At 43.0% G+C, this 16,069-nt stretch overlaps 1 protein-coding gene across 2 annotated transcripts; it reads right to left on the reverse strand.

The window, feature by feature from the left end:
- Positions 1–107: 107 nt before the first annotated feature.
- itpkcb (inositol-trisphosphate 3-kinase Cb) lies at positions 108–15,946 on the reverse strand. Of its 2 annotated transcripts, XM_030066917.1 has the most exons (9): positions 15,843–15,946; positions 15,417–15,589; positions 12,045–13,396; positions 4,450–4,549; positions 4,125–4,338; positions 3,697–3,901; positions 2,910–3,011; positions 2,612–2,683; positions 108–2,464 (listed from the first exon to the last, which is right to left on the reverse strand). In XM_030066917.1, the coding sequence occupies exons 3-9, from the start codon at positions 13,248–13,250 to the stop codon at positions 2,255–2,257; spliced, it is 2,109 nt and encodes a 702-aa protein (XP_029922777.1). In that variant the 5' UTR covers positions 13,251–13,396; positions 15,417–15,589; positions 15,843–15,946; the 3' UTR covers positions 108–2,254. The 2 variants fall into 2 exon arrangements, with proteins under 2 accessions (XP_029922777.1, XP_029922776.1); XM_030066916.1 differs by having other exon boundaries at positions 15,417–15,880.
- Positions 15,947–16,069: the final 123 nt, after the last annotated feature.

The following is a 16,069-nucleotide window of genomic DNA, read 5'->3' on the forward strand; positions in this document are numbered from 1 at the left end:
TTTTGGCATAAAGACCTGTTCAGAGATAATTTGCATAATCTGATGAATGGTGTACGTAATATGTAGTGTGTGAGTGTGGGGGGGTCAGAGTAGAAAGAACTCCACAGTTCTTATTTCCAGTTTATTGCAATCAATGACATTGTAGACAAAGCAGGGACCTAATACCTGTCTTCACCAGTCTGTATGTTTTGCACCTTTTAAAATGCACTGCCTTGAAAAATACAGCACATGTGGTTACAAAGTTACAAATTACCAACCCATATCGCAATCCAGTTCTTAGACACAAAGCACCCAGTTTGGAAAAAAACCTGATAATTTGCCATATTACAAATATAAAGAGTATGTGGGCAAAGACATAATACTTTGTAAACACTACATTGTTCCTTTCTTCCAGTACTTGTGCTTGTTGGGGAATTTTCAAATAGAAAAGCAGTTCCTGAAGTAGAATTCCAATTTCATGATGTCAGACATTTGCAGCACTCATGTAGAGCCCTTACACTACATGCTGAGTGTAGTGCTGGCACGCTCATGCCCAAGCACCGCTGCCTGACACTGCTCTTTCTGGAAGACTCGACACTGGAATGTTCACCGACCTGCCACATTCCAATCAAGGAATGCCAAATACAGTCATAAGCACAAGCTGACTAAATAGGACTGGTTATAAATGACTTAAGGTATATGCTTATATTAACCTCATATTGCCATTTTCTTTGTAAACTGTCAAATCTTTCATATAATCAAAGTTAAGACCACAAAACCTCCCATTTAGTGTGGCTAAAGGAAGGTATAGCATTGTCCTCATATTTGACACTATATTATTCCTCCCTCTGATGATGCATCATCAATTAAAAAAATAAATGTCGAAATTTTCCAGTTTGTATGTGAGCTATAAGGGAGATACGGGAGTAACAGCACACAATTACCAGCTAACAGTTTAATCAGGTACTTCCAGTTTCATTTTGCCAATGATTCACTCTCCCACTTACTAGTTTCTGGAAATCTAAAACAATATTGATTAAGCAGAACAGAGTAATCATACCAAATTCAACATGTTAAACTGATAAATGTCGGTATCTGAGAACCCGAGACTTGAGTGCTGCTACCCATCTTAAGACACGATGAGGCACAGCTCCTTTTGTTCAATGGCTTTGTGAGGATCTATAGTGCAATGAATTTCAGACAGGCACAGCTGTCAAGCCACACACTGTACACAGTAAAATGAACACTAGGGGGGAAAATCCTATACTTCACTGCATTACTGTACAAAAAGCCAATCAAGAAACACTTTCAATTTCCAAAGTAAATTCAACTTTGGGATTAAATGTTTATCGGTTTATAATTGGGTGAACTCTTTGGAAGAAAAATAAAATGAGCTCACTGCATTGGAATGGTCAATCAGCTTTTGCGTTAAAAATGCTAGGCACCAGAAACATTACAAACAGAGTATGGAGGCTATAAGAAGGCAAAAAACTTAAATAACCTTTTTACAAGACCCTAAACACTGGGTTAGTTTACACACAGTTTTGTCAGTTTTAGTGTTGCAGTATGTTTGTACTTAAAACTCAAACATGGTCCATGATAAAAAATAAATCTCCATTGTCCAATCAAAGGCCACTTGAAAAGGCTTGGATCTAGTTCATTGTTGTAGGAGTGCTATGTGCATCTCTCACCAACAGAGGGAGATGAAGATGAGGGGGAGGAGTAGTAATGTTACGTGTCAAAATGACTGTCCATGTTGTATCTTGATCAGAGGTCCATAAGATCAGAGACTGCACTAAGAAGAAAAGATACAGCTCTAGTGACAAAAGGTGCAGCTCTGCATCTTTTTCTTCTGACAGTCAGGTCAACATCCTTAAGTTTCTGGATGAAAACATTAAAAGTCCTGTACGCAATGCTCTCACTCCTCTCTCCCCTCTCCCTCGTGTATCCAGTTCCACTGTTGGAAGATGTGCAAGACGGCAGCCTTTGGCATATCCCGCAGTGCAACTCCTGCGTTTGTCTTGATGCCGCCTCCTCCTGCTTAGGTACAGGTGGATACTGGCATTTGGATATTTTGTATCATGACTGAAAAAACAAATGGTATCAAAAGTGATATCCGATCATATTGATGGATCTTGTGTATTCATTCATGTATTCAGCGGCCAACCTCAACTTGTGTCATCTCCCCTTCCACAAATTCTTATTGTTCTGTCCTGATGGGGAATGGTGCTCCATCTGTTCACCCTGTCATCTCTTTGGACTGCGCCCCCTCATCTCAGGGTGTTTGGGGCAGCATACTACTGAAGATGTCTATAAGGTTGTCCAGTCCCCAGAGGTAGCCGTCCTCCCTGTTCCCCTCCACCCAGGGAGTCCTGTGGTCCAGGGTGAGAGGAGCAGGCAGGGGAACGGTCTTCCCAAAGTCAATCATCCACACACGGGCCTGTCCCGATGCGTCGTGTACGAAAAGCAGAGAGCTGCCCACTACCTGCGATGAGAACAGGTGAAAACAGGTGAGGTTAGGTGTGTGTGTATGATTCAATACAGAGGCAACTTTAATGACTAGATAATATTACTATTTCAACTCGACCAACAGGTTTGCTGAGAAATCATGAAGCATGTGTTTATGTTTCACCTCATGTGTCCTGAAGAAGTCCGATTTCTCAAGCACAGAGCGCAGTTCCTCCAGTCTCTGCAAGTACAGTTTCTACGGGTAGACAAAGAAAAAAAAGAGAAGATGAGAAGATATGTGGCTAAGCAAAATATAATAAAGAAATGGAAAGGAAATTTCAAAATAACAATTAAAAAAATCTTATTCTCCATGTTAGCTTCTTTCTTCACTGAGTTATCTGTGATTTGAAGAGTTATGTGATTATGTAGGAATAAACTGACATGAGGTATAATGAATCTGTCAGTGAGCTGAAAAAACATACCAGGATCTGAATGTTTCCGTTAACAAAGTCCTCCAAGGCCTGCATCACTTGCTCTCTGTGCTTGGTCTTCTTGAAGTTGGTGTTGAATGTTCCATCTGCTTTCTGTTACACACACACACACACACACACACACACATATATATAAAACAGGATTTATTATCTACATCAAAGTGCTAGATTTAATAGTCAAATACATAAACTATTTTGTTTGTCTCTCTCTCTATCACTCTTTTGACCGGTGATTCAAATCAGTACTTTTGTATAACTTCCTGACTGAGGTCTCTCTAAAGCTGAGATAGAATCCAGCTGAAAGTTCACTTGATACCTGATAAATTGAGCATATAGAGCATGTACTTTTACTAATAGTGCCACATGTACATTGTGTTTTGCTGAAAACTACAATGGAAAACTGTGACCAAGGAATATTAACAACACACTGATTTGCTTGTTATGTGTCTAAGTGATGTAATTATCCTGTCTGCTGAAACTAGTTTGACTGGAAAATAAAGCCACCATGGACTGATTCTGAAAATGGGTCATCAGATATTTTCATTCACGTGAGGGTAATATGAAAATCAACAGCTAGTGGCAAAACCTGATCCCAGTCCTTGATTACTTTTTGAAAGTAGAACTGGTCCCCTTCCTGACTTCAGCCAAGAACGGTAATATTTTGGTTGTTTGCTAACCTCACCCCAGTGAGTCGTTTATCCTCTTTGTGAATTGATAAATATTTACTCCAGAAACCTCTGACAGTTTGCTAGCTTGGAAGATATCCAGGAGGCTTTACCTTAATGCCTTCGATGCGGAAGCCCAGCGTGGCTGTAGAGCTGAGCGTCTCTCTCCACTGCATGTATCTGGGTTTGAGGACCCCCTGCTGGGCCCGCTCCTGCTCTGTAGGGGCCCCAGGGTCCACTGCCACCATCTTATCATACATATCCTTCCGCAGGCGTGGATGCTCTCTGGCTTTAATGAGCTCCTCTTCTAAGTATGTCCTAATGGGAGAGCAAAGGGAGAGACTTAAAATGGTGATGAGGAAGAACACTAGCAACGAGTAAAATGTGTGAGGGCTTGTCTGTGTTCAATGATGCATTTTCTTGGCTCACTGCAGGGAGGGAAACTCTGCTTATGCAGCTTCTGCTGTCACTATGACCCTGGAAAATGTCTGGCACAAAATCACACAGGTTTCCTCATTCTGTGCTTATCATACAAGCTTACCTGCTGCCCATCTTACAGTCCATGATAGAGGGAGAGTCAAAGTCAGCCAGCAGGTCGTCCATCAGGTTGTAGTCTTGCTCATCTCTTTGTACGACACCGTAATACCCAGGCACAAAGGGGCACAGGATGTCCCCCATCAGCTTCTGTAGGCACTGCTGCTCACACTCACAGAAGCGCTTTAACAAGCGCCCAAATTCCCCGGCCCGGAAGTTACCTTGGAGAAGGCGACGGAGAGTTGTATGAGGATGACAGAGGAGGAAAACACAATAGGGAAAAAAAACAAAAAAAGAGTGTATTGCCAGATATATACATCCTGTATACAAACCTGCATGGCCAGCTAGCTGCACCCAGGGATATCGCTTCTTGAAAGAAACAACGAAGGGGGACCAGTGAACCATGGTCTTCAACTTGTGCCAAGGCTTGTTCTGGAAAAAGAAAAAAATATTTAAATCAATCAAATGGTAGCAATAACAGTGAAATCTTCAGCACAGACTAGACAGCGTGAGGCTTTTAAATGGTAAAAAAAAAAAGCCTTAAGTAAAATATATGCCAATAAAATGATGACCAATTAGAGAATAAAGCCCAGCAATGTGCACATACCCAAACACCTCTGTAGACATTGGACAGACCCTCCCCCTTCACCAAGGCCAGGTGCACAATGTACGTGACAAAGCCCATTCATGAAACATTTACCAAAGCCACCACTGTGGTGTCGTTAAACAGAACCCCCACTGTCTGAAGCACTGTCTGTGCATGTGTGCGCATAAAAGTTATCTGTGTTGGGAAACACCATAGCAAGGACAGTGTGCAACAGGGGCTTTGACGCAAGCAAACTGAGACAAGAACATGACGCTGATTATAAAACGGGAAACCAAAACAAGAAGACAGTGAGTCTAAGATGAGGCTGTGTGTGTTACATTAATAAACAAAAAAGTATGGGGGGTGGGGGGTGCAAAGAAACAATGCATCTGACTGAAAGGCATGCAGTGTTACTGAACACTAAAGCAGACAATGAGAGGAACAAACAAGTGGAAAATCAATTTGGTTAATCAAGTTGAAGGACAAGGGACAATAATCATAAAATTCATCTTTTTATGGCTGCAGCTGACTGCTGTGAATTACTGAGCTGCTTCCTGCGCAGCCTATCTCTGCCATGTTTACATGTCTGCCTATCTCCCCTCTTCTCGAACACATTCTTTCCACAGCTGCTGTGTTGAAACTCTGTCACAATAAAGCAGTCTTAATGCTGGAATGTACACACAACGGATATGGCGACTTTGTGTTTGCCAATACACAAACAGGCGTTAGCTGAGTCAAATGAGGATTGATTTGTAGGTTTAAGCATGTTACAATGACATCCACAAAGTATATGTACATACGCCTTGTGTAGTTGTCACACAGCTATCAATTCTTACATCAGAAATTCAGACAAATTTCAGGATGCTGGGGTGACTGTGTTTATTTATCCTTTGTATTCAAAACCATGCAAGATGACAAATCTAATCTTGCTATGGGCCTTCAAGATTCCATTCTGCCTGCTACAGGTGTGTGCCTCCATTGTCAAGATGACAGAGAGAGGGAGGGAGAGAGAGAGAGAGAGAGAGAGAGAGAGAGAGAAAGAGAAAGAGAGTGAGGAAGCGAACACCAGATACCTGTGATCTGAGACTTCAGTCTAATTAACAGATTAACCTCAACATAACCTCTGCCACCTCAGGGGGCAAACCACACACCTGAATATATGAAAACACACCGCATGCAGACTGTCTAAATATTTATACTAAACAAATTTGGCAACTTATTATAGGTAGAACCGTTTCTAAGAAAATTTTGACATTATTTACACTGGGAAAAAAATACATTTGTTTTTTTAGCACCTGAATTGAATGTGAAAAAAAAGTCTTGATTTAGCTAAACTGTCTGTTGAGTTTGTTCAGTCCAGTTTCCTTCAAAGGCAACTCAACATTCCAGCAGCAAACCTTGACCTGAATAACTACAGACACCGCCATAACGTTTCCTGGCCTTTTCAACATATATCCTCCTTTACAGATTTTCCTGTTTACAACAAGACAGGAACATCCAAACAGCACAAAAAACATCTGGTTGTGAACAACTATCCCTTCACCACATAAAACCTGAGAGGAAATCCATCTTACTAAAGACACTCCAGTCTGGTCAGTAAAGTACAACTGTGGCAAAGGGTATGCCTCAAAAGTGCTGCTGTAAGATGTAATTGTGTTATGTTGTTGTTATGTCCGGTTTGTTAACACTACACTCTGTAAGGCAGTTAAAGAGCTCAGTTGTTGCTTTGAATGAATGGGGCAATGCCTTTTAGTTATACATGTTGAACTCAGGCCCTCTGTTTCAGTTTAACCAACAGTTCTTTCAAAAGAATGGGGTTTTACTCAGCAGTGTGGATATGTGCATATGTTTAAGCAATTTTTATCCTAAAATTGACAAAACACTTTATGTCACTCTTCATCAGTGTCTGTGGATTAGAGGTCCACTTCTGTCCTCTATAGGCAGCTTGTGGCTCAAGGGTAAAACTATTCAGTATAACCAAACCACATTTCTATCATGTCTACATTAATTTGTGTTAAGAATGTGGAATTGTTAAAGGTTGATTTGTGGTTGTTTCCATTCTGGCTATAAAAAACTCTAATGTAGTTACTGTAAACATGAAGCAGTCAGCCGTTCATGAAACAGCCCACATAGTAGCCAAAAATTAATCTGTTGAAATACCATCTATTTATGGACAAAACACAAACTATAAAAGCTTAAGCCACAATACCATAATGACCTCTGTCTGTTTTGATTTAGCTATTATTAGCATTAATTCTCCTCCAAGTCCTCAGCGACTGGTGGAGGTGGAGGGGGGCTGACAGGAGAAAAAGGTGAAGCAGACACACCAATCCCCAGCCTCTCCTCTTTCAGCTCTCTGCTATCCACATGCTCTCAGCCTATTACTTCAAGCTGACAGCTTAATGTGCTGCTCCTCTTTCAGAAAACTTCCTAAACAAGGCCTTCTGCTGCTGCAGAGCTGAAAGAAAAAAGGTTTTCTATTTCAGTTCAAACTGAGCAAATAATGAGCATCAGCATGTCATCCTGTCTTCTCCAACCCACATCTTCGAGCATTTGGAAATGCTGAAAAGAAATTAGATTACATCACAGGCCAGCTTTCACCATCTGCGCTTTCTCCCTGTGACTGTCCATGGCTACCAAGAGTTTAATTATACAACACAGAGCTTTAGCTCATTACTTGATAAAGTTTACTTTCCTAATTAAACTTGTGACTACACACTGTTGCTTTGACACACATTAATTTTCCATGTTAAATTGTTTCCTTCCGCATTTCAAATATCATGGGAGCCTTTCTATTCCTCCTGTTTACTGCTTCGTCAATCCTGTTACATACAACCCCGTAGGTCAGATGCATTCAGAGTCTACAAACCACAAAGAGTGAGGTGAGTCAGGTAATGATGTCAGACTATGAGCACTTCAGTCTCACAACTTCCTTCTTTTTCCCCCTCACTCTTGTCACACTCTCATCCTCCCTCAAACTTTTAGGTGCATTCCCTCCTCTCCTAAACTTTGGGGTTGGAATGCAGGGAATGTCCTCTGTTATTCCTCTTGGAGAAATCAGCTTAACACACACACACACACACACACACACACACACACACACACACACACACACACACACACACACACACACACACACACACACACACACACACACACACACACACACACACACACACACACACACACGCAATGGGGCCCCTCTGTTGTTCACATGGGAAAAGCAATGATCACTGTCAGAGCAGCCACACTGATCACAGAAACTTTCTTTCATGGTCTCAAACAGCGTCCCAACTTGCCTGTACAACCATCACACACACCCATACACACACTCAGGCAGAAGAGTGAGGTGAGGCATTCACCAGTACAACACTTTTAAGTAGACAACTTTGTCTTATGGAAAAATAATGACATAACGTTGTCACCTGTGCCAAAGATCGCCAAAGGCTTATCTACAAAGGCCTTCTGCAGTCAGCATCCTGACCCTGATAGATGGCTTACTGGCTTCTTAACCCAGATAGGGAAAAAAAAAAGAAACATCACAGTGTACAGCTACACAATGTCTGTGCAAACAGTACTGCAGACAACAAGCACATTTTGTAGCAAGACATGGCCCTATCTGTTTGACTGAGAATAAAATCATATTTGAATATCCAAACCAGGCTCCTGAATATGTAATAATCTAATCTCATGCTGTCTGTCTGGAGTCCTGTAAGCATGGCGTTACTTAACACTCCTATGAATCAGTTGTGTCCCGTTCTGACTCTTACCTGGCAGACAGAGCAGTAGTGGAGGAGGAGGCAGGCACTGACACAGGCACACAAAGCCACAGAGACAAAGCGAGCGCGCAGCCAGCACAAAATTCTCCGCACCATCAGCACAGGCTATCCCCACACAAGCCCAACCACCACCATTCACGGACGTACGCCTCCCTGTTGGCCTGGTATTCCTTAAAATCACCAGTTACCTTGTTTAACCAAGTCTAGCATTAGCACCTGGCTAATCCACTGCCTTATTCCAGTTGTATTAGCTTGGCTGCAGCTTCTCTGTAAACCTTGCTGTAAACAGAGGTAAACTGAGTCCTGTGTTGCCTGGTAAATAATCCTGCTGTTTTAAGGTAACACTAATCTCTTTTTCTCACATTTGACCCCGCCTCCTTGTCTCCCACGTCTTTTCATTTCAATCCATTATTTCTCTTGTTTCAACATCCTGTCACTCCTCCCTTCCTCATATCACTTTCTCAATATCCGTTATCTTCTCCCTGGTGATCAAGTGTATCCACCTACCCCTCTGTCATTTATCTCCCTCTTTCTGCCAGACCTTCTGCCTGCTTGTACTTGTTCCCCTCCCTTTCTCCCTCTTTTTCTGAATGATTCACTCTTTCCTCACAGCTACTGCTTACTCTACCAGCCACGGCATACTGAGCTGTCTTTCTCTCAGCCTCACCTTTGTTCCACTCTTGTTTTCTTTCCTCCCTTCCCCTAATCCCCACTCAGCCTATCCCGAGCCCCACGCAGAGCCAATCTCTTGCCAGACTCATGACTGACTGGCAGGATGGGGGCTGGGAGAAAAGAGATGGTGTATCTCCCAACAGGCCTTCATCTCCCTCTACCCTCCCAACGTTCTCCTTTTGTCTACTTGGCAAATTCCTCAGTGCTATGCAATCTACAGAGGTGTGTGTGTGTGTGTGTGTGTGTGTGGACAAAAGAGAACCTGTCAGACAACTATCATCAGCTACAGAAGCAACTACAGAAGCACACACTAAAGAGCTTTCAGGTGCCTCTGGATCTCCAGCACAGCTCTTTCTCAACACTAGATTATATAAAACCACATCCCCTTCCCTCTGCCTGAGTCTTCACTGTTCAAGAAGCTCGACCGAGGGTCACTGAATTTACACAAACAGGCACAGCAAAGACAGCATTTGCCTGTAGGAATTTCTATTTGCGCACCATACTTGCAAGCATGTGTAAAAAGGGTGTGGGAGTGATGTGTGGGACTTTGTATAATGAGCACCAGTGAAAACAAGTTTGCAATTGTGGATAATGTGAATTAGCATGCATAACTTGAAACTGCGCGAGTAGGCCACATGTTTCAAAGCCTCAGTGTATGTTTTTCTCTGTGCACACTTCATCTTTTCTCAGCTTATCTTCTTTTTCCTTTGTTTTCTGTTCCACTGGCTGTCTGTCTCATGGTATTTCAGGGGAAAATATTAGGCTTTTGTGCAAGGTTGAATGTGGGGGAAGACAACGTGTCTCAGGCGAGTGATTGAAGTAAGCTGAGAGAAGTTTCATTTTTTGTAAAGAAAAAAAGTGTCTCATACACATCTGAACAGACTTTTGTAGGCAGTTAAATCTAATAACACTCAAATGTCAGGGACAGAGTAGATAAGCTACTGTCAGAGAGAAAAAGAGAACTAGAGAAGAAAAAAAGTTCACCATATATGGCAAAGATGTTGCCTAGCAACAGGCTCTGCCTTCAGCCCAATTTTCCATGACACACACACTGAACTCTGAGTGCGAGATGGCATCGGCATGAATGTGTGTATCTCTGAGCGTGCATGTGTGAGCAAGTATCTGCTCACGTCATTGAGTGAACAAAATGTAACTGGTTTGGCTGAGAATTCACCGCATGGCCAGCACTTTCAGAGTCAATAACAACACACACACCCTCATTGTGAGAAACACCATTTCACCTGAGCTGAGCTGACAGACACAGCTCTGTTGACTAGAAAAGAAATAACATGCAAACTGAAGGCCAATTGTGGTCAGAAACCACAGGCCAGTGTCATCACATTTGTTTCAACAGTTCAAATGAAACACCTCATGTTGCTCATGTCCTTACTGTCAGTGTGATAGCCAGTAAATTATATTATCTACTGATGTGCTCACAGAAATGATCATCATGATCATGACTAAACAATAAGTTTAACAAAGTTATATGTGCAGAACAAAAAATGGGGAAATGACAGGAGAGATTCACATCTGTTAAAAGAATGACAGTGGGACAGAAAACAAAGAAAAGAGAGAATATTAAAATGTCCCATACTGCAGAGTGTACTCAAGATGATTTGTGTAGATGTGAGAAGACTCGCTCTCACACTGAAATACATGTGGATACACACATACATGTGAGTGACTCATTGCACCCAACAGACCAAGCACTGTCTGTCATCTACTGAAGGTCTATCTCAACCTCAGACTGCTGGACATGAAACATTCAGGTTTAGTGCAGCTGCTACATGTCGTGCTGACAGTTTACTATACAGGCCAATGAGAAAATATTAGAGAGCAGAGGGTCAGTGAGTCAGGGCGTCTATGTGGCTCTGCCTGCTACAGCGCTTACCATGCTCTTTGACTGGACTGGCAGGAGTTCAAATCCCAGTTTATGCTATGCTGTCACACCAGTTACAGCTCCATCTTTCTCTACCTCCCTCTTTCCTTGTGGAAAAATAACAAAATACCATGGGAGGGCAATCCACTATGAAAAAATAATTAGGCCCAGAAGAAAAAATGTGAGTGTAACATCGTGGTGCACGGGGGGGGTGGCACTTTTGTCATATGTTCCGCTCTCTGTCCCAGACTTTCCGTTCTCTCTGTACACGGACAAATAAAAAGGCAAAAATGCCACCAAAAATCTTTTTTTTCCTCAGTTTTTTCTGTTTTTGGGCTGCACCACACACTGCTCTGGGGTTTAAGATATGAACAGTAGTTTAACATCTTAAGGTCGGCACACCTGGCAGGGTGACCAGAGCGGCCTGGTCATCATTAGGGACAGCTAGTTTTTCTCTATGGTGACTTTCAGGATGTTGAAGATTCACCAAGAATGTAGACAACATGAGTAAAGGTCTGTGAGAAAAGAAGAGTACTGATGATTGGCAAATTTGATCACAATCTGCTTTTTATCTTCTGCCAGAAACTACACTTTTTGCTCTGAACAACCCTTACATTATCTGGCCTTTAACAGCACTTCACCACTGAGTTTTGGCCACTAGCAATGCCAGTAATGACAAAGATATCTACCGGCACCTGACATGCTGACAACCACTGCAACTGTGAAACTGATATCTGTGAGTCATCTGAGATGTTAGCTATAGGTCTAAAATAAACAGGTAAAGTGAGAGTGTCTTCACGCTCCTCTGATTTATCTGAAAATTTCTGTTGCATTTATTTCTATTCACCCCCTATACACAGTCTTCAGCTGTGTGGGTGGGGGAGACATCTCAGCTAAAAAATGTAAAGAAAACTTTGTGTGATGAGTAATGGAAAATGAAGTGCACAATGAATCTCAACATATCACCCACTGTGAAAACTACAAAAAGACAGACATGAATGGCACGCTCACCCCTGTCCCGTCGTCTGGGCTGCCCAAACCCTGGCACCTGCCTGGAGACAGACTGGACTCGATGTCACTTCCAGTGAAGTCGTCCTCAGATTCCTCGAAGGACGAGGCGGAGGACAGGCCGATGGAGGAGGAGTTGGACAGCTTTCTCGGTGAGCGGATCAGCGCTGGGGACCCTCCACAGCCGCTGTCCGAGCAGGGCGACTCGTCATCTGCGTGAGGGTCTAAACACGACCCGCTGATACCCGGTCCAGCAGTCTGTGGGGCCGCGGGATCCTGAGGCCTGCTGGGACTGGGGTCTCTGGTTATGATAAGCTTAGGGATGGTACCCTGGAAGCCCTGGCAAGCCGAGGCGCTCTGGGCCAGATCGGAGTCCCTTCGACTCCCAGATTCAACCGGATAACAGTTGCTTTGGTCACTGGCAGCTCTGGGCTGACATGAAACGGTATTAAAGTCCGATTTCGTCATCTCACCCTCAGTGTGATCGTCGTCCGCTATCGGCGGTGCACTATCCAAAGGTTGATTCGAGCACAAGCGGAGCGATGCAAAAGTCCGCTCGGTCTCTTGGCCAGATGTGCACTTCGCGGTTGAACTTAGATTGTTCACTGGTAATTCCCTAACCTCAGGCACAACACTAGCCTGTATGTTTTCTCCCAGTGGCTGATTTTCCATGGCCCACGCCGGGGGATCCGAGGCATCGTCCTCTCCCTTGTATTTTGGCTCGCCACACAGCTCCTCCGCGCAGCCCGCTCTGCTGACTTCACCGCTCCCTGTTTCCAAATCCGACGCATCGGAAGAGCCAGTCGCTGCCTTTGCGTTCACATCATGGCTCTCTCTGGGATCATGCTTTAGGCCAGATCGGTTCTTAAACCACGTCGCTGTTAGCTCCTCTCCGACCGCCAACGCGCTGTCGTGCCCCGGCAACTTTTCTACTCCGTGGCGCGTTTCTGAATCTGTAGATTCCTTCACATTACCTAGTGTGTGACTGGTGCGTCGATGATTTCCTTCGAGCCACGCCAATTCCTTGTTTTTTGTCTGATTCCTGTTTAACCGGTCACCCTGTCGCCTCTCGCCTCTTGTAAATGTGCGGATACGGAGTCGTTTGGCCGTCTCGCCTGGTTTCCAGGTCGCTTTGCCCGGAGTGGCAGTGGCGTGCGAGAGACCAGAGCGAGTTTGGCCCATCCCGCATGCCGTAGTAGAAACCAACATACACCCACTGGAAAGCACTGGAGTCCACTTCAGATTATGACTCCCTCATTGAACGCATTAGTCACAGGCGCCACTTATTGTATAAACCCTGGGAAAATCAAATTGAGGAGATTCCTTTCTTCTTCACATGCTGTTATACTCCATGTCTGAGACAACAAAGGAAACATACCGATTAATTAATGGGCAAAACTGCATAAATTGCAGCCTAATACTCCACTGTGCTCTCTTACCTCTACCTCCAGTAGTGTGATGCAAATCTAATCATGAACAGCACAGACAACACAGTGATGAGGGCACCGTATTCACAATAGCCTGGCCTTCATTAATCAGGATCCTTGTCCCACACATTTTAATTCATGTTAAATGATGTGATTTACCAACTCTGACCTGCAGGCCTCATTTTCTGGGTAGACTACACAGCAGTAACCAATCGCTGAGGGGAAAAGTCAAAACTGACAACACTATCACTGAGAAATTCCCAATGTGTCAGGAATTATTATTTTAATCAATATATGTAACACAATATACCAACTAAGTAATTCAGGGTTTGACAGCTGAGGCCAGTGTTATCCTGATGAATGCTGCCCTCCTGTGTTTGGACACTTCACCTCTCAAAGTAGGCTTGTGTCGTTCCAGCAGTTAATCTGGACCCTGTTAACTATCTGTACGTTTTATTGTTTCACCAAAAATACCTCTGAAAACACAGATATATAATACTGACAGCAGACATGAAATGGGGTCAATAACAAATGCAGCACCCATACTGGGTAACAAAGTAATGCTGTGCCCTAGTTAAACCATAAGAAATGTAGGCCGTTTCACTCAACAATTGATGCAACACATCACTTGGCTGATCTTATTCAGTTCACAAGAAAACAGTCAACAACATAAAATGCAAATAATACATTTCTTTAGGCACAACATTCACTGTTCACAAACACACTCCTGTAATCAAATGAATATTTTACAAGCATAGACAAAAGTCATATATATGCAATGTTAGTTTCTTCCAAACATTATTACACAAGAGTGCAAGCCATGACAAATTCAGACATCCTAGGAAATTCACTGTCATACATGAAGCTGTCAATGTAACAGTGACATTGCTGTGGGGAAGGAATGCTCAGAGACAGGAAATGAGACAGAAGGGACAACAATGGAAAGAATAGCTCATGGTGTGTGTGTGTGTGTGTGTGTGTGTATGGGGGTGTGTCCATTCAAATACACACACAAACACACACTGAAATTCTTTCTTGCATAGCCCAAATCGAGCATGAGGAATTATGACTCACACGGCTGATTGCAATTCTTGTGCCATGCTGACAGTGAATGGATGCTTTTACACAAGTGCAGACATGTGAGACTGAGACACACACACACACACACACACACACACACACACTTTAAAGGAAGCTGGTCATTCAGTGGTCATCTACTGATAATAATCAACCTAGCTTTTTCATGATGTTCATGTTTGAGCATAATGATGGCAATTACAGCCAGTCACTGGTCATATACTTAACCCTCTATCAAATATCTTAACAAAAATACACTAGTTGGGCACAGTACAATCGGGAGGCCTCTCCAAAATCAGATATAATTCACCAATTTAGGAAAAATAACCCTGTCTTCTCATGGACTGCCATGAGATTTAATGATGGGTTAGTACTGAAGAGGGGGTGACCTATGTGCACTTACAAAATAGTATATTTTTTTGAAGACAGAAGCAGTGATGATTTCGAAATATGGCATGATGAATTCTGAGTTGCTTTTTCTTTTACCTAAAATGGACACATAGCATTTGGGAATGAAACCCTTCTCCTCAGTCCAATTTTGATCTTACATTTATAAAAATCAATGAAGGTTTTCTAACCCAGGTTTTTTTTCCCTTTTAAAGATACACAACAACGTAAAAAAAAAAAAAAAAGCAAAAGACTTGTCAGATTTAGGTAAGCGATTAGTGTGAAACAAGTAGCCTATCTAACATTATTCATTTGATAAAAAGTTACACTCAAGGTCTAGACTTCCTTCAGAAAACCTAGAGACACCAAATTTCCGAAGACATCAGCGGTCACTGGCATAACAAAGATAGTCGCTAGGCCTGATAAACCAACAATCTGGGTCACAATCATCAGTCAAGCAAACACAGCAGGGAAATACACTCACCATGCACAGACTGTATCTTCGGGCCTCTGACCATGAGAGCCGTATCGCTAGCTTGTGAAGGTTTTCACCAGGCTGGCAGGGAGCACTGCTGTGTAGCTGTAGTGAGTTACACCCCGGCTGTGGAGGGGATGTGCCTGTGCTGTGGCTTATCTGTAGCTGTGCCTGCACTCCTGCTGGTGTAATATCAGCATGTGGTTGAGCCGAAAGAGGAAACACATGTCAAAACACCCGCAAGGCCTCACTCGACGTACTGAGCTGGCTGCTTTGACAACTGACAGTTGAAGTGACAAATAGGTAACTTGGAACGATAAGCTCCTAACTATCTTTTCCAAACCCGAACATATCGGTGAATAAATACATCAGACGTGGCCAAAAACAGCAGCTGGTTGAGCAAAACATTAACATGTGTCTTACAATATGACTTACATGCAAGTTTAAACTTCCAACTGACAGGTAGCGTGCACTGAGTAACGTCTGTGTGAGTCTGACAGGTGGATTTAAAAGTGCTGCCTTCACGTGCTCCTTGGAAGCTCATAAATCTTTTGTATGGACGTCGTTTAAATCAGAGCCCGTCTACGACTAACTAACTAACTAACCCTATATTAGAGATTCTCTGGTTTAAATGGACCCGGTCAAAAAAATCTGCGGTGTTT

This window comes from Myripristis murdjan, chromosome 13 (assembly GCF_902150065.1).
Source record: "Myripristis murdjan chromosome 13, fMyrMur1.1, whole genome shotgun sequence".
Lineage (NCBI taxonomy): Eukaryota > Metazoa > Chordata > Actinopteri > Holocentriformes > Holocentridae > Myripristis > Myripristis murdjan.